This window comes from Heterocephalus glaber, unplaced genomic scaffold, assembly GCF_053883595.1.
Source record: "Heterocephalus glaber isolate CG9 unplaced genomic scaffold, H.glaber_assembly_v1.0 deba00000347, whole genome shotgun sequence".
NCBI lineage: Eukaryota > Metazoa > Chordata > Mammalia > Rodentia > Bathyergidae > Heterocephalus > Heterocephalus glaber.
The window spans coordinates 45,321,042-45,340,820 of record NW_028258143.1 but is presented as its reverse complement, the minus strand read 5'-3'; the positions used below and the strand labels follow the sequence as shown (position 1 = coordinate 45,340,820).

The 19,779-nt window shown below is 32.8% G+C and overlaps 1 protein-coding gene across 11 annotated transcripts in view; it reads left to right on the top strand.

The window, feature by feature from the left end:
• Positions 1-19,779, top strand: part of Scn3a (sodium voltage-gated channel alpha subunit 3) — a 110,916-nt gene that overhangs the window by 61,580 nt on the left and 29,557 nt on the right. For 4 of the 11 annotated variants that reach the window (XM_013076038.3, XM_004835840.4, XM_013076031.3 and 1 more), the window contains 6 exons: positions 407-754; positions 1,750-1,882; positions 3,148-3,386; positions 8,053-8,226; positions 9,384-9,740; positions 11,168-11,638. In XM_013076038.3, the coding sequence (XP_012931492.2) occupies positions 407-754; positions 1,750-1,882; positions 3,148-3,386; positions 8,053-8,226; positions 9,384-9,740; positions 11,168-11,638 (1,722 nt within the window). The remainder of the gene's footprint in view (positions 1-406; positions 755-1,749; positions 1,883-3,147; positions 3,387-8,052; positions 8,227-9,383; positions 9,741-11,167; positions 11,639-19,779) is intronic. The other 7 variants (XM_013076049.3, XM_013076045.3, XM_087199724.1 and 4 more) reach the window with 4 other exon arrangements.

Sequence of the window (19,779 nt, the reverse complement as noted above, 5' to 3'; positions counted from 1 at the left end):
GATCTTAGCAATGAGAAGTGGAAGCCATCTGCTAATTGTTTAACCACTGCTTTCATCAGAGTCATTGATCCTCCCCAGCTTCTGGTCTCTTACCTGTCACGTTATGGTAACACAACCAATGTCACAAGATTAATCGTGTGAAGATTAAAGAAAATGCCTGTGCACTTTGTAAATTGCAAATCAGGATTCTTAGTCATAACAACATTCTCCACAGTTAAATGTGAAGTTAATAAAAAGGCCCAATGATATGTGTTCTTTATGAATTTGATAACCTATGTTTAAGAGCAAGATTACTTCAATCTGAAAGCAAATCATTTCTACAATATTAAAATATTTTATAAACAATTGTACCCCACCCCATACACTGTTCCCCTTCCCATTCCTCTCCTCTTCACTGTCTCCTCAGTCTCTGTTGAGTATCCGAGGCTCCCTGTTTTCCCCAAGACGCAATAGCAAAACGAGCATTTTTAGCTTCAGAGGACGGGCCAAGGATGTTGGATCTGAAAATGACTTTGCCGATGATGAGCACAGCACCTTTGAAGACAGCGAGAGCAGGAGAGACTCACTGTTTGTGCCTCCCAGACACGGAGAGCGACGCAACAGTAACGTTAGTCAGGCCAGTATGTCATCCAGGATGGTGCCAGGGCTTCCAGCAAATGGGAAGATGCACAGCACTGTGGATTGCAATGGTGTGGTTTCCTTGGTGGGTGGACCTTCAGCTCTAACGTCACCTACTGGACCACTTCAACCAGAGGTGATAATAGATAAACTAGCTACTACTGACATTATACAGCAATTGAAAGAATCAAGGTCTGGCCAGTTTAGCCTGTTATACCATCTTGCTTCCCCAAAATAAGTCCTTAAAAACAATACATGACTAATTGAATGGGAAACAATAAAATCTTGAGAACCAACTGAATTGTATAAGACCATTAGTTTTCAAATGTTTTAGGTTAAAAGGCTCAATTTTGAGAGTCTTGGATGAAACATATCTGGAAATTCAGTAAACCTACCAATATAAAATAATGAGTGTTTTGACAATCAAATCTTTATTATAGACATGGGTTCACCAAATGTTATATAATTATTACTCATACTCTGAAAAGTTCATATTCCTTAAATGTTGTAATGAGCAATATAATGATAATGGTCAGTTTTCACAGAACTGTCAGTATTCTAGTGCTATTTAAAATGTCTCTAAAATAAAAGGTTGATTTTGTGTAGGATGGCATATAGAAATAATTAAAGAAATCTCAGGAAAGCACACACATTTCATTGTACATCTGTGTTTGTGCATGGCAAAAATTTGGCCCATGTTTGTCAATATTGCCTCAAAGAAAATAACTTATCCTTGAGACTATATGATAGCATTTACTTTGAGGGAAGATTGATCTGGCTGCTAATAATTGATATAAGAAGAAAATCAGCTTTTATTTGAATGAAATAGTAACAAATTTTGGCATGCTTAGAAAGTTTGCCCTGAAAATTCTAACATGTTAAGTAAAATATTTCTGTAACACAGTTGCCTTGCCTTGCATCCAACCTGTGAATTCTCATCAAAGGCTATCGTGTGACTTTTTTTAAGAAGTGTTTCTAATATAACCAACAATTCTAACTGCTTAAATTAGTATTGCTTAAAAATTGTTATCTGAAAAAAATTGCATGCAGCATGGTTTTCTAAAGAGATGTATGTGATCTGATATTATTAATTGAAAAGGGTGGTTTGAGCTATTGGTATTTGGTTTGCAGGGCACCACTACTGAAACAGAAGTCAGAAAAAGAAGGCTAAGTTCTTACCAGATTTCAATGGAAATGCTAGAGGATTCCTCTGGAAGGCAAAGAGCCATGAGCATAGCCAGCATCCTGACCAACACAATGGAGGGTAAGAAACATGCCATGAGAGAGTTGGCTTGCTATTGATTCTATGTTTTGTGGAGCTATACTTTGTTTTTCTAGTTATTAGTATCTCCTCTCCAACATTAGAATTCTATTATAGACATGTATGTGTGTGATAAATGGAGTTCATAATTATTATATGGATTTTAAAAATAATTCTGGCCTATTTATTATTTATTTGGATTCTGATCTCATCTGAAGAGTGATATTTTATCACTTGATATTGTATCAGTGAAGATTTCTTCTAATATTATATTAGTTTTATGCAAACAGAACAAACATTTCATTTTTAAAGTCTGGGCATGCAGAAGTACAGGGCAATGATGTCATGGAGAGAAATACAAATGAGTTGTATAAATTAAGACTTGTGTCCCACTCCAACAGGGACTCTAAAAATATCTCTCCTCCATCTTATAGATACACAGCAACCATGACATTCCTCACAGGACAGGTGACACTAATGCTTGTTGATTTTAACACACAAGAGTGATCAGGAACTATTTATTACTCCCTTGTTCATACATTCAGCAAATCCTTATTCCTTGAAGTATGGAGAAATATTACATTAGTACTGTAATTTGTAAGCCCATTATATCAGTTGTAACATAGGTTCTCTTTAGAAAACATCCGTTACATTTTGCATTTGTTATATTGAAATATTGGATTTCCAAATAGTAATATAATATTATTTTTGTAACAGGACTCACCCATTAAAATTACTAGTAATTTGTTCATATATGAAGCTAGAATTTTAAAAAATATTAGTAAATCACAGATGTAGATTTGAGTCTGAATCTATACTAAAAAGTAAAGCCATATTATATTCTTATTATGTGAAAGACTAATATTGATTTGGAGATAATCAGAGAAAACAGTCACATATTAATGAAGATCATAGCTTTTGATGGTGTTCTTTAAAAGGTATTTTAAAAAGAAATAAAAATTTACTAAATTTAACAATGCTCTAAATCTTATTTAGAAATTTTTTCAATCATTAATTATTTTGAAACAAATTACATTGAAAGTATTTAGTTTTTGTAATTAAAAAAGAAAGTCTATGTGAATGATATTTTAAAATAGTATTTTATGGAAAAATCTAGTAAAATTTTCTTCTCGGGTTTGTTTAACTACTTTGAATGTCTGTATTCCAAGAATAACCATTAGTTTTATCAAACAATATGTAATCTATTGGCAAGATTAGTTTATTTTTATTTTTATTTTTATTTACCTTTCATCTTTTTGTCTCCCCAGAACTTGAAGAATCTAGACAGAAATGTCCACCATGCTGGTATAGATTTGCCAATATGTTCTTAATCTGGGATTGCTGTGATGCATGGTTAAAAGTAAAGCATCTTGTGAATTTAATTGTTATGGATCCATTTGTTGATCTTGCCATCACTATTTGCATTGTCTTAAATACTCTCTTCATGGCCATGGAACACTATCCCATGACTGATCAATTCAGTAGTGTGTTGACTGTAGGAAACCTGGTAAGTTTGTTTGAAATTTACTTACTTCCTTGGCAGGGGTGGGAGAAATAATCCAAAGGAAAATATAATTTGTGCTGATTTGAACCCAAAAAGTGTATCCCCTTTTTTTCAGAGAAAAAAACATCTGAAGGTAAACTACAGGAAATCTCAGAAATAGGTGTCAACTGTTTTCAATGCTGACTGTTTAGGTCAATGTCTGAGGTGATTAATCTCCAGTTACTGGAGCTTTCAAATTGTTAATGCCTTGTTATCTTTATAGATTTTTTTTTACTGGAAATGCAGGTCCAGAGAAACTGTGACATTCTGTTTAAATTGAATGCATAATAAAATGCTTCATGAAGAGAAGAAATGGTTGGTAAAAATTCACTTGTAATTTAGTAACACTTTTGTTTCAATTACTTGAGGTTGCATCTATATCTGTGTGTGTGATTATACATTTTCCCCAAGCTATACAAACAAAATGGAGAGACAAGTGTGACTGCTGTGACCTCCATGCTAGATCAGTTTTCTGGAGTTATAACCTTCAAAATGTCACATACTTCTTCCTCATAAAATTACTCTTGCTTATAATGAAATACATCAATTTTAGTACTTAATGACTTATTAAAGATAATCATAGCATATTAGTGATTATGTTTATTTTTCTCTGCTATGTCCCTAGTGCATATCACCTAGAAATATTTCAAATTAATATGTAAGGGACAGTGTAGTTTCTAACAAATAGTTTATATATACCTGGAGAACATTGTTTCCTTGTGAGCATAGTCATGAATAGGAATGGATGCCATTTGGTTTGTTAAACGCTTATGGTGATAGCATTATTCTCTGATCAAGGGTATCTAATCAGTGCTGAGGTTCAACAGTACCAACTGTGGTGATTAAGTGTGTCTTTAGAATCATACTGTTTAATCTTAAGGAAGGTAACTTGTTATTCATATCAGTTTTGCCTTAGAAAGCTCCATCTTCTTTAAATGGAAAGTTACTAATGAGGATACTACCAAAAAAGTGTGATCCTCAGATTCTTAATAACTGGGCTTTTTGAAAATTATTTAATATCTTTGAACCTAGGGTGTTTATCAGTGAAAACTACTCATGAGTATAAGTGAAATGCTTAACCCAATAAAAATATTAGATTTTGCATCTCACAGCCTTTGCACTGGAAAAAGAGTAGATCTACATTTGAGTTACAATTTAAAGATTCTCATGACAGAACTTTGGCACAATTCTCTTTAATCAGCATTGGTAGGATGTGAGATCTTGTGAAAGTATGGCCATCTCAAGGAATCTTGCAGGTGGAGGAGCAATCCCCAAGAGGAGGAGAAAGAACTCTGGGCAATAAATTCCTCAAATGTGTATCCTAATAAGTTACCTTAACTTCCCTGCATCAGTTGGCTCATGAGATCAACATATTTATTATTGTCATGTTATACTAATTGTTTTCTATTTCTTTGATCTTTCCAATCCATCCTTCTTCTTTATTTGGGGGAGGGTTCTTTAACCTACTAAGGGTATATTTTTTACTCAATGTTTTTATGTATTCAATAACAGAATGAATTATCTATTCCAGCAGTATAAGTTGTGATCCAGTAGTTATTCCAATTATTATCAAATCGTTGCTAAGGTTTACTTTAAACGTACTATGTACAGAGATGAAAAATCATCTTATCACAACTGAGTAAAAGTACCATCAACTTCATTTCTATTTTATGGTACTTTTATTGCATCCTTCTAGCCCCAAAGGTAGAAAATATTGTACCTCTTAATGACTTATTCTTTTTTCTTCTTTTTCTTTTTCTTTTTTCAGTACTAGGGATTGAACCCCAGCACCTTCCCACTGAGCTACTCTTCGGCCCTTTTTTTATCTTTTACTTAGAGATAGTTTTACTAAGTTGCAAGTTGCCTAAGTTGCAAGTTGCTGAGACTAGGCTCAAACTTATGATCCTCCTTCCTCATCGTGCCGGAGTGCTGGCATTTTGGTGTGTGACACCTTTCATTTCTTATATCACCTTGCTATAAAAGCCTGTTATTTCTTACTTGAAATATATTTTTCTCCTAAAACTATCATTCATATAATATTTCTATCACTACTACCATTGTTTGCTGAACAGGCACCATCAGCCCCTTCAGAATAGCTCTGTCACTGTACCATGCAAATGTTTGTACCATGCAAATGTTTTTACCATGCAAATATTTATTTACAGATTTACATATGGGAATATATTTCATTCATTGTTCTCAACATTCATACATGGGGAGTTCTCTTTCATTTCATCCTAATTCTTCATATTCATCAAGCTTCAACTTCAGGACATCTGCCCTAACATGATATTCAGTCCATGTTGAAACATTTCTTAACTTCTAATGTACTTGTGAATAAAACACGGTTGGATGTTAGACATTTTATTATGCTATGTGTTTTGACTTCATGTCTGGTATAAATTACTCAGTGGCAGAGGTAACATCCCATCTTTCTATTATATATCCCCCAGTTCTCATAAAGATCATGCAATAAGTAACCCACAGGTGGTTTCATTCCCAAAGGGGCTGCTTGAGGGAGACTGTTTTTGTGAAACAGCACAAGCTTTAGAATCATCTGGATTGAAATTGGATTTGTAGTTGCTAGTGTTTAAGAATAATATGAGCTCTGGAAACTATGATAAACAATTTGAGTCTTTGTTTTCTGTTCTTGAAATGGATGCAATAATACCCATCGCTGAGAGTTGTTGTGAAGGTCGAATGAGGTGATGTGAAAACACCGACCATCATGGCTGGCTTCTAGCACATGCTCATTAAACAGCTTCCTTCCTCCTAAATATATGCTGTTAACCTCTTAGACTTTTCTTTGAAATACTGATGGAAAATATTTCTGCTCTAGCTCTTGTATTTTCCCCAGGATATTGGACAGTTAGGGAAATTGAACAGATGAAGAATATTTTGGAAATTTACCACAGAAAAGCAGGAAATTGAGGTTTTATAGACTTCCAATGTCAAAGCCATTGAGTATAAACGCATAGAGAGATTGGATAACAGGATGATCAAGTAGAAAAGCACGAGACTAAGCCTCTATGCCTACGCCCTGCTCCAAGAGCTCATACTGCATGTCTGTGTGTCCCCTCCTTCTTCCTTTCCTCCCTCTTTCATTTTTATTTTGGATCTAAACTGAAGACTTTTGAAATGATATAGCTGTGATTTTGATTTGCAATTTAATTAAAATATTCTTTTTAATGAGAAATTTAATGATGGGATTACATTTTGAGTGAAAGAGTGCATGTTTAGAATATGGTTTTTTAAATGTAAGAGATCTAATTATTTCAGAAGACATGGACATAATCACCTTATGATTTTCTGTAGGAAGAGATAACTGACAATTCTTTACCTAGAGAATTTCTAACTTACTTTAATGCATTTTCTCATCAAGGTTCCTATTTTATATAATACCTGCTTCTAAGAATTTTATATAAAAATCAAATTTGTGCAAGTTAGAACTTACTTTAAATTCACTAGAAAAACTCATTACTTGAAAAAAATCCCATGGTGAGCTATTCTATAAAATGAAAAAAATGATTTTTCAATGTGCTTTCCACCATATGCCCAGACTTTCAGGTACCAGGCTTGCTTAGAATGCGTTTTATTTCTTTTTGAGTAATTCATGACTAACAGCAGTTAAATTGTATTTTCTGCCATGCGTATTACCTGAGATCTTTCTGTGATTGAGAATATGAAAGATTAGATAAGTTTAGCCTTTTATAATAGTGGGTAAAGATTATTTTAAATCAAGGTGGTGTTTGAGGACAGCAAATAATTTTAGTACTGTTATTTTGACAGAATTCCTCCAAGACAAAGACTGATTTACTTTGGTAAAGACCAAGCTTGATCTTACTATCATAAAATGCAGCTTTTACTTATAGAGAATAAAAAGAATTGCTTTGTACAAGAGTAATTTCATAACTTTCTGTCCTTGTGTCTCTTCACCTGTGGTTTTAAGTTGAAAAGCAAAAGCTGACTTTGTTTTATTGTTTTTCTTTATACTGTAAAGTACACATTTTATCTAGCCACTCAAATAATTTGTTAATCTTAATTATGGGTATATACATACTGAGAGTGTTCTCTTGCTGGTTTCAATTAAAGCTGCAGTTCTTACTCTATTATTCCATTAACCTTAATTCTGAGGCATGAATCCAATGATCACTATAAGACATTTGCGGCAAACACACTCTTGTTTATAAAATTATAGAAATGCAATGTTTCCCTTAAAGAAAAGCACAAAACCACAGCAAAATATTTTACCAAATTTTAAGTAATTTTAGTAACTTCCAATAATATGTTAATTCATTCCTGATGCACAATTACCCCCAAAAAAATGTGATTACAGAAGGATAGTGTACTAAAAAAGCAATAATTCAAAGGCTATTGCTCAGCCTCAGATTTAAAACATGAATGATGAAGTATTTTAAAGTCTATGTTTTTCCCCCTGGGAATCCAGTTGATTTTTTTAAATAAGAAAATTCAAACAACAAAATATGACCATGGGGGGAATGCTACATTTGAATTGGTTGTGTTAAATTTAAATTTTATTTTTTATCATTACTATTTAATGTTCTTTATAAATTATTACAGAATCAAAGTTCTTCATTACTGTTCAAATGTTAATTCTATTTTACTTTAGGTCTTCACTGGGATCTTCACAGCAGAAATGGTTCTCAAGATTATTGCTATGGACCCCTATTATTATTTCCAAGAGGGATGGAATATCTTTGATGGAATTATTGTCAGCCTGAGTTTAATGGAACTTGGTCTGGCAAATGTGGAGGGATTATCTGTGCTACGATCATTCAGACTGGTATATTCCCATATTGTGCTTATATCTGATCTCTCACTAGCATAATACTTCAAATGTATATTTATATAGTTATTATAGTTCTTTTATTGTTTTAAATTTACATCAATATGTTATTTCAAAAAAATGTGAACATTCTCTCTAAAGCTAAGTTTTAACTATTTTCTAAAAATAATAAAAAATGATTGAAATATTTCCTTCTGTTGTGGGCACATTAAAATATGCTTGTGTTTTATAATTCATTTAAAATTTATGATTTTTTTTGCTTTACGTTTTGTAAACAAATTCAAATAAAATCCCAATTAATCTTAAGTTTTTAAATCACTCTGTGTTATTAGTGGGAACTACTTTAGAACAACATATAGGAAAATATTTGATGCCTTTAACATTTAGAACAATAATATAGCAAAAGTTTTCATACTTACAGTAAAAAATTATTGAAAAATATGTAATTTTTTAGAATTACATAAATGTGTATTTTTTCAAATGGAAGGGAAGAATTTTATATGTTTTTATCAAATTAGTTATTTAACTTTTATTCTATAATGGCCAATGAAGAATGTATAAGTCATACTTTTGATATTTAATTTTAGTTTCTAAAGTAGGAGGGCGGATAGAACAAAAGAGATGAGGAGAAAATGATTAAAGTATGTTACGTGCATGTATAAATCTGACAACTTGAAACTCTTTAATCTATATAGCCAATGTGCACTAATAAAAATTCTGAAATAAATAAAATAAAGTGTGTGGGCAGGGGATGTGTCTCAGTGGTAGAGTACTTGCCTAACATGCATTAGGTCCTAACTTTGATTCCCAGTACTACAAAAAATAAAAATAAAATAAAATAAAAGCAACATAGAGTCTGAAGAGACATTCTTTGATAAAGTTAAAAAGTTTCTACCCAAACTAGCAATTTGTTTTTAGGGGTGTACCTTTTGATCAATCAAAATGGGGAGTTGTTTTCATTTAAATGATATAATTTGATTTATAATTCTAATATTATTAACATTATTTTTCCTGCTTTAAGGTCAAATTAGTTCATCTGTTTTAAGTTTCTATAGCCCTCAGGTGTGGTTCTACATGATACATTAATAAAATGATGTGTAACTTACAAAATTATATTATGATTACCACTAAGAGAACATTCTGTTTGATTATAGCTCCGAGTGTTCAAGTTGGCAAAATCCTGGCCAACACTGAACATGCTGATAAAGATCATCGGCAATTCCGTGGGGGCTCTGGGTAACCTCACCTTGGTGTTGGCCATCATTGTCTTCATCTTTGCTGTGGTAGGCATGCAGCTCTTTGGCAAGAGCTACAAAGAATGTGTCTGCAAGATCAATGAGGACTGTACGCTCCCACGCTGGCACATGCATGACTTCTTCCACTCCTTCCTGATCGTGTTCCGCGTGCTGTGTGGAGAGTGGATAGAGACCATGTGGGACTGCATGGAGGTCGCTGGTCAGGCCATGTGCCTTATTGTTTTCATGTTGGTCATGGTCATTGGAAACCTTGTGGTACGTATGTGTTACAAATGAGATCATATAGTGGTAATAAAATAGACTGAGGGGTAAACATACCTCTGATCTTATAATAAATGGCTTAGGCTCAAATCCCACTCAGTGCATGGGCAAGTTACTGAACTACTCTGAAGCTCAGGCTTCTTGTCTAGGGTATTGGAATAAAAAAACTGTAATCATATATTGTAGTGAGGACTAAAGGAAGTTGATCTTATAAAAGTTTAACAATCATGGGCTGCGGATTTAGCTAAGTGGTTCCGCCTCCTGCCTAGCAAGCTCAAGGACCCAAGTTCAATCCCCGGTACCAAAAAAAAGTATTAATGTTCCATGGGTATGAGTGTTAATGCTTAAACTTCTCAGGCACGTATGGACACAGAATTTCTTTACACAATCATACTAAAGCCTTCAAAGGGTACATTTCAAATGAGATTTCTAAAAAGAATACTGGTAGGTTACCTGTGAACATGTAATTTTTTCTGAAAAAAGTAAATTAGAAAGCTCTAGTTCTAAATTAGAAACCTCTAGATTCTGTGAATCTGATACAGAAATAAGGCAACAAACTGGGGTTCTTGCTTTACATTTATCTCACTACCACATAAGATAGTCACAACTATGTTTCAAGTTTAAAATATTCCTACAAGTAAAGTTCCTTTCACATCAGAAATCTTGAATTATTCTTTCATTAGCCATAGTTTATCACTTAATTGGGTAAATTTTTCCATATTTTGCCATGACTGAGAATTAGCATTTCATCATATTTTCTCCACATAAAAGAAAGGAAAAAAGTAATTCACATTATATGGGTCTAGCCTAAACGTTGGAATAATTTTAGAGATGTCTCCATCTGTTGAGCTATTTGAACACATAAATTTCGAAGTATATTTGATGAGAACTATGTTAAGCTTTATGTAATTTGCATTTGGAATTTTCTGCTATTATAAAAATTTCTGACCACTGGACCAAAGGAATTTGTGTTTCAAGTATATTGGTTTTGCACATATCAGTAGGCTATTAAATAACTGGTTTCTTTTAAATTTACGCATGTGAAGTCAGATATTCCCAAAACAAACTGGTAAGATGAAGTAAACTAATATATTTTTAAGTCAAAAAACCTTAAAAGTGTTTTTTTTTTGTCTTTTTACTGGCAAGGTTGAGTAGATACAATTTAAACCTTAGAAGATCTGCTTTCTTATTCTTAGTGGGACAGAAGAGATGCTTGATTTGTCATTGTGTCTTTACAAAGCAGATATCAGGTCCTTCAAATAGTGTGTGATTTTGACATGATATCAGAAACATAATAAGCATCCAAGAAGCATTTGTTAAAGCAATATTAGCAAAGATCTATGAGGTTCCTATTTAGCTTGTTAGCTTTATGCAAAATTCAATATAAATAGAACTTTCTCTCTCTCTTTTTTTTCTTTTAGGTTCTGAACCTCTTTCTGGCCTTATTGTTGAGTTCATTTAGCTCAGACAACCTTGCTGCTACAGATGATGACAATGAAATGAACAATCTCCAAATTGCTATAGGAAGGATGCAAAAAGGAATTGATTATGTGAAAAATAAAATACGGGAATGTTTCCAAAAGGCCTTTTTTAGAAAGCCAAAAGTTCTAGAAATTCATGAAGGCAACAAAATAGACAGCTGCATGTCCAATAACACTGGAATTGAAATAAGTAAAGAGCTTAATTACCTGAAAGATGGGAATGGAACCACCAGTGGTGTGGGTACTGGAAGCAGTGTTGAAAAATATGTAATAGATGAAAATGATTATATGTCATTCATAAACAATCCCAGTCTAACTGTAACAGTGCCAATTGCCATGGGAGAGTCTGACTTTGAAAACTTAAATACTGAAGAGTTCAGCAGTGAGTCAGAACTAGAAGAAAGCAAAGAGGTAATAGTGCTTTTAAATTTTAGTTTCATTTCCTAGCATAACCTTGCACTGTGGTTTTTAAGTATTGTTTTTGCCTTTATGTGCATTATTGAAAGGTAATATTGCAACTGGTGATATAATATAGTGGTAGAGCACATACTGAGTATGTGGGAGGTCCTAGGTTCAATCCCCAATACTATATACACCCATACTTAGAAGAATAGTATTGAAAGTCATAAGATAATACTGGGAAATCTGTTCATAGGAAGTTCAACTTACTATAGGAAATCACTATTTTGAACAATTAGTACATTTCTTTTCTTGATAGTTTGAAAGTCAAGTTAAAAATTTTTGCTGTCAAAAAAAGATGTTATTTATTACATTCTACTCTGCACTACATTATGTTCTTTTTAATGAACTATATTTTATTGTTAATTGTGCCAATATCATATCCTTACATTCCATATTAGGTTTTGCTGTGATTTTTTTTAATGTGAACGTTTTGCTTAGTTTTTAAGAGTTTTATCTACTATGATAGAGTATTTTACTTATGAAAGTATTATATTTATTAAGAAAGTGCAAATAGTCCTGTCCTTATTTTGCTCAAGCAAGGAGCAAATCTACAGTTTCCAGATTAATTTAAAAATATTAAGACCCACTTAGGAAGGTTCTACTTGATGACCACAGTTCAACTGTACATGGAAAAAGTGCTTTTACTGTCATATAACTCGTTGTTAGAAAGAAGGGAAATTGATTACACTGTATGATTAGAATTCATAGAGTCTTATAGTAGTAGCTTTATGTTACAAATTCTTCAATTCTGTGAGGGAAATGGAAATAAAATATTTTACTATTATTTATTTATGGACTTCTAGCATACCAGTTGGAAGTAAATCTAGCACAGATGGAGTTATAAAAGATGTATTATAGCTTCAGGGTATGATGTTGATATCATGGGAATCAGACCAATGGTGCCTGATTTTGTGAACATATTTTGAAACTTTCTTCTTTAAAATAAGTATATCAACATAATTTGACCTGAAATGTTTGAAATAAGTAGCTGAAAGTGTTGTAATAATAGCTTCCTTATTTTTCCCCAAACATATATTCTCAGAGTGCTGAAATATAATAATAAATTTTAAAATATCTTGAAAAAGGTTAAAAAAAAAGTACTTTCAAACTGAGGTAGCAAATATTCTTCCCTTGAATTTCATTCAAAGTCAGTTTAATGAGTTTACTTTTAATTTATGCTGAACATTTTGGTAAATTAAGAATTCAATTTAACTTTATTTCCATCATGCAACAGATTTATTTAAGAAGAAATATCAATTAATTAACAAGCACTTATTGAGCACTTTTTGTCAAATTGTCATTCTTTTGAATACTAAGAGTAAGGAAAAGTTAAACAAGATCCCTATAACACAATCCTCTTTCAGGAGAATCTCAACTTCTTTGAGTGAACTAACACTAATTCACAAAACCATTAAAGACCTATTTAAAAGTTTGATCCCACAGGATTGCATACACAGTTATAGTCTGAAGAACAGCAAGGGAAGTTGCTTAATGAAAGACATGAAATTGAAATAGGCTACAAAGTTTGAGTCATCTACACATGAACAGAAACCAAAAAAGCAAACACCTGCAAAAGGTGAGCCAGAGATGAAAGTGAGTTCTTAATATTAAGGTGAAGATTTGAAACCAGCAGCATAAATAAAGAACTAGACAGTGGAAAATATGTTTGGATGTGTCTGGTAATTTTAGATTGTAAAGTTTTGGGGGTTTTTTTGCATTTGCAAGGCAGGTGGTGGAATCACTGAGCTAAATCCCCGGCCCTAGATTGTAAAGTTTTGAAGTAAGTCTGAGTTTGAGATTGGATACACAATCAGTAAAGAATTATACTGTTTCGTCTTAAACAAGGAAGACAGTAAGAAAGTGATATTTTAGGAATATTTATTGGTATCAAAGAACAAAACAGTTTAGAGTGAGAAATCTTGGAGATTATCTTGGAAAATGTAATAATCACTTGATAGCAATGAGTTAATAAAACTCTGGTCTATGGGAATAAATAACTGAGACTAATGCAATTTGACCCTACCTGAAGAATCTAGGAAATTGGAAAACTGGCAGTGCCATTGTTCAAAATGTTCTCTTTTGAAAAGGTTTGTATGGAAAGACTTTGGTTAGAATGTAAGGTTGACCCTCCTTATCTATAGAATCCGTATACAGGGATTTGACCAACCATGGATCAAAACATATTTTTAAAATTTACATATGTACTGAACGCTTAGAGCCTTTTGCTTGTCATTCCATTAAAACGTATAAAAGGTAATTATATAGCATCTATAATATATTAGGTATTATAAATAATCTAGGGATTATTTGTACAGATTATTTAAAGTATAAGGAAGGATGTGTATAGGTAATATGCAAATTCTAGACCAGTTTACATAAGCGACATGAACATCTGCTGATCTTGGTATATGCAGGGGGTCCTGGAACCAATTTCCCATGGATACCCAGAGATGACTGTGCTGAAAATAGAGTGACAGAGTTGAAAACAAGGGTCTGGGTGACAGATCAGGTTTAAAATAGATTTGATAATACACTTTCCATAATTATTTGGGTCCCTGAAAATAGAAGAGGTCACCAAAGAAGTAATTATAAAGCAAAAACTTGAAGAAAATTAGAGAAAAAATAGCATGAATAGCTTAGGGTCATGAAAAGGTTAAAAAAAGAAAACAAAGAAATAAAAAAACTCCCTACATTAAAACCACAAGTTTTATGACATTGGATTCATGGAAAGTAAGTATCTTAATGTCCTTCTATCAAGTAGTTGGTTTGCAAAATACTTCAAAATATTTGTATGGTTCACAGATATTTTTTAGTGGCTCAAACATCATGAAATTGGAATATTGAGATGCAATCTTTCCTCCCCATTATCAAGTCAGAGAAAACATTTATTGTCTGAGCAAAAAAATTTTTTGTGCATTTTTTATAACTATTCTATCCTCTTTCAAGATAATTTTGAATATGTGAAATTCAAATAGAGAATATAGTGAAACTGTTTATACAAAAATATTAGTGAGAAAATCATAATATAAATTATGTATATTTTAAATTACAATAAATTTTCAAATGATCTTGCACAATGTTTTGAAATCAACAATAAATTTTATGACCTTCATGTGCTTAAAACAGAACCAGAGGTCCAGGGATTTGGCTCAGTGGCTCCACCGCCTGCTTCACAAGTGCAAGGTCCTGAGTTTGATCCCCAGTACCAAAAGAAAAATAAATAAAATAAATAAAATAAAACAGTACCAGATTTCAAAAATCAAAATGGTAATAATTCACATGTATGCTCACATACAAGATAAAGAGTAGATGCTTTTTAAAAATAAAAGCAATAATCAGCAGTTCTAACATTATGAAACATTTGGATAAATTCTAGTTAAATGTAGTTTTTATCTGAAGTTTCCAAAAACTGCTGACATTGAACCCTGGTCACATTCTAGGTATCCACTGACATCAGCTAGGGTGCTTTTTAAAAATAAATGATCATACACATAAAAATCACAAACATTTTGGTTTATGATTCTTGTTGCTTTGACGAGAGAGGCAAAGGCGCATTGAGTTTTCTTTGAAGAGCACAGAATATTGTTTTTCTTTGGTTACAAAGTAGCTAAGCTGATAGGCTAAACCCAAGAGTGTTATATAGTCCTCATTTGAAAACAAGCAAACAAACGAAATCCAAAATTACAAAATTTTTCTGCTTTAAGATGAGGTGGTAAATTATTAAGTTGGATGTTACTTGAAAACTTTAGCTACTCTACTCTTTTCATTCATTTTCATACCAAAATATGTCTGAGAAGTTCAGTGAGAGATAAATGAAACCTAGAAGATTTTTAGAAATAAAAACGTGACCTGTTATTATTTTGTATGTTATGTAACATGTATTATACACATTGTGTGTTTATTACATCTGCTTATATGAACACCAAAACATAACCAGCTTGGTATGGCAACAAATAGAGAATTTTGCATAAAAAAATGTAAGACTGGGCCGGGGATTTAGCTCAGTGGTTCCACCTCCTGCTTTGCAAGTGCAAGGACCCGAGTTCTATCCCTGGTACCCCCCCCCAAAAAAAAATGTAAGACTGTTGAAAGCATGGATTTCAAAGTGTTTTTCTTAATCTAGGAAAAACTTGGACTTACACAAATCTTGTGACAAACTCTAATGTAGAATTTTGTTCATTTTACATTTTTAAAGTTCACATTATCATGATTTCTCAGTTTTATGTAACTATAGATTTTTACAATTTAGTTCTTAAAGGATTGTTTGACTTCCTAAGTGAAGGATATAGAATAAATGCTTTTTAAGAATCATATTTGAAATTGAATTCCAAAACTAACCGAGCAATATCATACTGTGACCTTCACTGCTTACCATTCTTCTCACAGGAGTAAAATCAAGCTGGAGCCATCAAGAATGCAGCTCTGGTGTTTTTTAACCAGCCAGAGGCTCGTGCCACCACTTTTACCCAGGTTACCCAAGCAAGTTGTACACGTACAATCACTTTCCAAATGAATTTTGACTGCCTGCATGCTTCTCAGCTCTGTTCCTTCCCCTGCCGTGGCAAGGAAGTGCCAGACTCACCCAGCTGTTCTGCTGAAGCGTGTGACACATCACAGCATGGTCAGGCGAGATGGGCAGCCCCAACAGCGTACTTAATTCTGCTAATGAGATTTTCAGGCTTTAGACTTTTAAAAGCAATAATTGCATGCTCTATAGGATTTACAAGAAGTATTTTAAAACATGATAAAAATGTTTAAGATTCAATATAGTGAAGGACTTTAAAAGAGCATGCATTTTTATTTCTCTGCTTTTATTTCATTGAAATAAGACCACAACATTTTTTGTTGTTGATGATTCAGCCCTTATAAGTCAATTGTATGATTAAAAAAAGAGCCTCAATGGTTTTTTTTTCTGATAGTACTGCCATTTTCCAATTATTATGTTCAGATCCATTAATATGATTTTCAACCTAATCAATTCATATGCTCCAGATGGAAATATTTGCTTTCATGCTTGAGGGAAAGACTCTGTAAAAAGAAGTAGGGTGATCATGAGTTTTTGAGAAGGGCCATAGTCTGTATATGCATTTGGGCACCACATATCTTGGATTTTCAGTAGTTTGGAGAAACTGCTACCTCAATTGTCTGCAAAACCACAGTGATCATTGTAAAGTAATTAAAAGGAAGAAAATACCATGATGTGGGAAAGAGGAAAAGTTCATTGCATCTGGATCATTGAATAATTAGTCTAGTACACTCACTTTTGACTTGGAATTTCCCTAGTATACATTAATTTTTTTGCAAATTTTCTACACAAAACAGAAAAAAATAAAAACAAGCTTAGAAATGTTACCATTTTTATTATTAATTACTAGTCATAGTTTTATGAGGAGTAAAGGTCATCTTGCAAAATTATTGTAGCTTTGTGGATGAACTAAGCCTTTGTTCTCTTGACTCAACTTTCTCCTAGTGATGTGAACATTTACAGTTCTGAGAGGGAAATTATGATGAAAAAGTAAAAATGTTTATAAGTGTTAGCCTTTTTCAAGACTTTTGGTGACAAAGAATATCTGGAGTATAGGATTATCTCTAGATTGAACATACATGCTCTGCTTCTTTAGGTAAAATTGACAATTAGTTGTGAAATACAACAAATTCAGAAATAAAATTATTAATGAAAAATAGAACAAATACAATCCCTGGTGATCTATGCAATTTTTACTTAACACCAACTGAGTTTTAAGCATAAAACTGCATTATTATTCATTGAAGAAAATCTGATTTATTTTTCTGCACAAGATGAATAGAAGTAAATGTTATTTACACCATGGTTTTTTGTAGGATAGCCTTCTTTTTTTGAAACTTTCTTAGAAACTAAAAGCAGACACTTGACTAAAGTCCTGAGCATGTGCCCTTCTGGAAAACCACTGTGCTGTTTTCAGACTTTGAAGAGCAGAGGGAGGACCCCTCTGGCTTTCAATTTTTCGGTCAGTGTCTTCCAAATGCCCTTTTTAAGAGCCGCACATGCTTGTATGAATAGCCATTTTAAACCTGTCTCAAGCTTTTGAGAATTGTCTTGATGCTTCCATGTACTTCTACTGAATCAAACCCAATTAAGTCTGGATAAATGGAAATGTCTGCATCTCTTCTGAAGATAAATGGCCTTTTACTTTTGCTTTTTGCTGTTTTTGGTGCCCTTTTACCCTGCTCTTCAACCACCACATAATTATTTTCAGCTTTACAAATTATGTTTCCATCAAAGCTATTTTTAAATAAAAGGAGCACTAAGCACTTACTATACATTTAACATATGTCAAGACAAAAATCCAATGGTGACAGTTTATATTTTTAACCATTTGATAAGAGGTCAGCAAAAAGAGCTATTGGTTTTGTCATATTTTTTTCTGCCTTGAAAAATTAACCAAATGACTTCAGTATGTGGCTGCCTATTTTTAAGTGTACTATCATAAGTCAAGATATGGGTATGCATATCCAAAAGATCAGACTAAGGCCCTCATAGTATGTGTGACAAAAAGATTATCCTCTTTTATGAGTAAGACAAAAATCCTTAATTCTTTTAGAGAAATGGCTAGATTTAAAAGGCAATCTGTAATGGCTGAATCTTTTATTTTGTCTCAAGTCATATAGCAGTTTGTGAGAGCCCAACATTTGAGAGCTGATTGAAAATAAATGAAATGTGAGCGCATTTCAGTGGAAGTAGGCCAGTTGCTAACATTCTCTTCTACCTCTGAAAGTTAAATTTCATTATTTAATTGGATAAAAATCAAGACTAATATTCATTATACAGGGGAATTTCTATATAAGGTTGTGCTATCTGGAAGGGTGGGGAAACGGTCTCATGGCCTTTCCGGTTGCTAATTCTGTCATTTCTTATGTTGAAATAACCCATTCCTCTGAGTGGTATTTGTGGTTAACCTCCTTGAACACTTCCTATTCAGGTACCATGTCTTTGAGAACATGGTTCTTGGATCAGCGTGCAGCTTCCACAGCATTGCGCCAGGCTTCTGCTACAGCCAGGCATGTTTTCTGTGGCTGAATTAGGCCTGGAGAATGTTGCATCTCAAAACCTGCTTTCCAGTGTGCATTTGTAGAGCATAAGCCATCATCCCTCTGTAGATTCAGTGTCTTCTACAAGGGATGGAAGAATCTAACTTTTAAGTGCTGTAAAATATTGGAGGGGTTAGAGAGAAAATAGTACAAGAAAAACAAGTTTGAACTTGTACTATGTGGTTCTATATGGAAGCTTTCTATGGTTATATCTATATTCCCAATTATATTTCTAATGTCTTCAGAACACATATTAATTTTAGTTATTCAGTATAGTCATTGAGTTGCTTACTATGGTAAATTTCATTTCAGGTTTCTTTGCTCTTTTATTTTATATCATTGTGTATCACAGCTATGGCAATATAAAGTAAGTTATTCTCTGTATTTATCATCAGTCACTTGCGTTTAAATCAGTTACATGCTTTTAAACTTTGAAAATCATTTCAGTATGGCTATGATAAGAGTATCTTAAACTATTGTTTACAAAGATATGAAGACCAGAATGTTAATGTTTACATTATTTAGATTATACCAAAGTATGGAATTTGTGTAGGCTGCTGTTCTATCAATGTATATAATTTTAAAAGCTTAACTCATTTTCCACAGTGTGTATTAGTGGTTTAAAAATACAACAATAAACTTCTTTAGATATCCAACTCCTAAAGTATTGCAGACAGTATGTTGGTCATTAATGTAATTTAATAAGAATTCAATTCAAGCTTTAATTTGTAAACAGATAAACGTATAGCTTTTGAAAGTTTATATAGTTACTATGTTTTTGTAGAATAAAATATACATTATTTTCCTGTGATAAAAATATGGCCTATAGGATTGAAAATAATGTAGTGGCATTTCTGACTAATGTGATTAAAACATTAATAAGCCTAATTCTGCAATGTGAAAGAGTTGGCTTTATACCAACTTTCTTAGGGAAGGAAGCCTCCCATAAAACATTTGTTACTAAAATGAACACTGCTCTGCTGTTTTTTAACCTTTGCTACATGGAGGTCTAAGGTCACTTC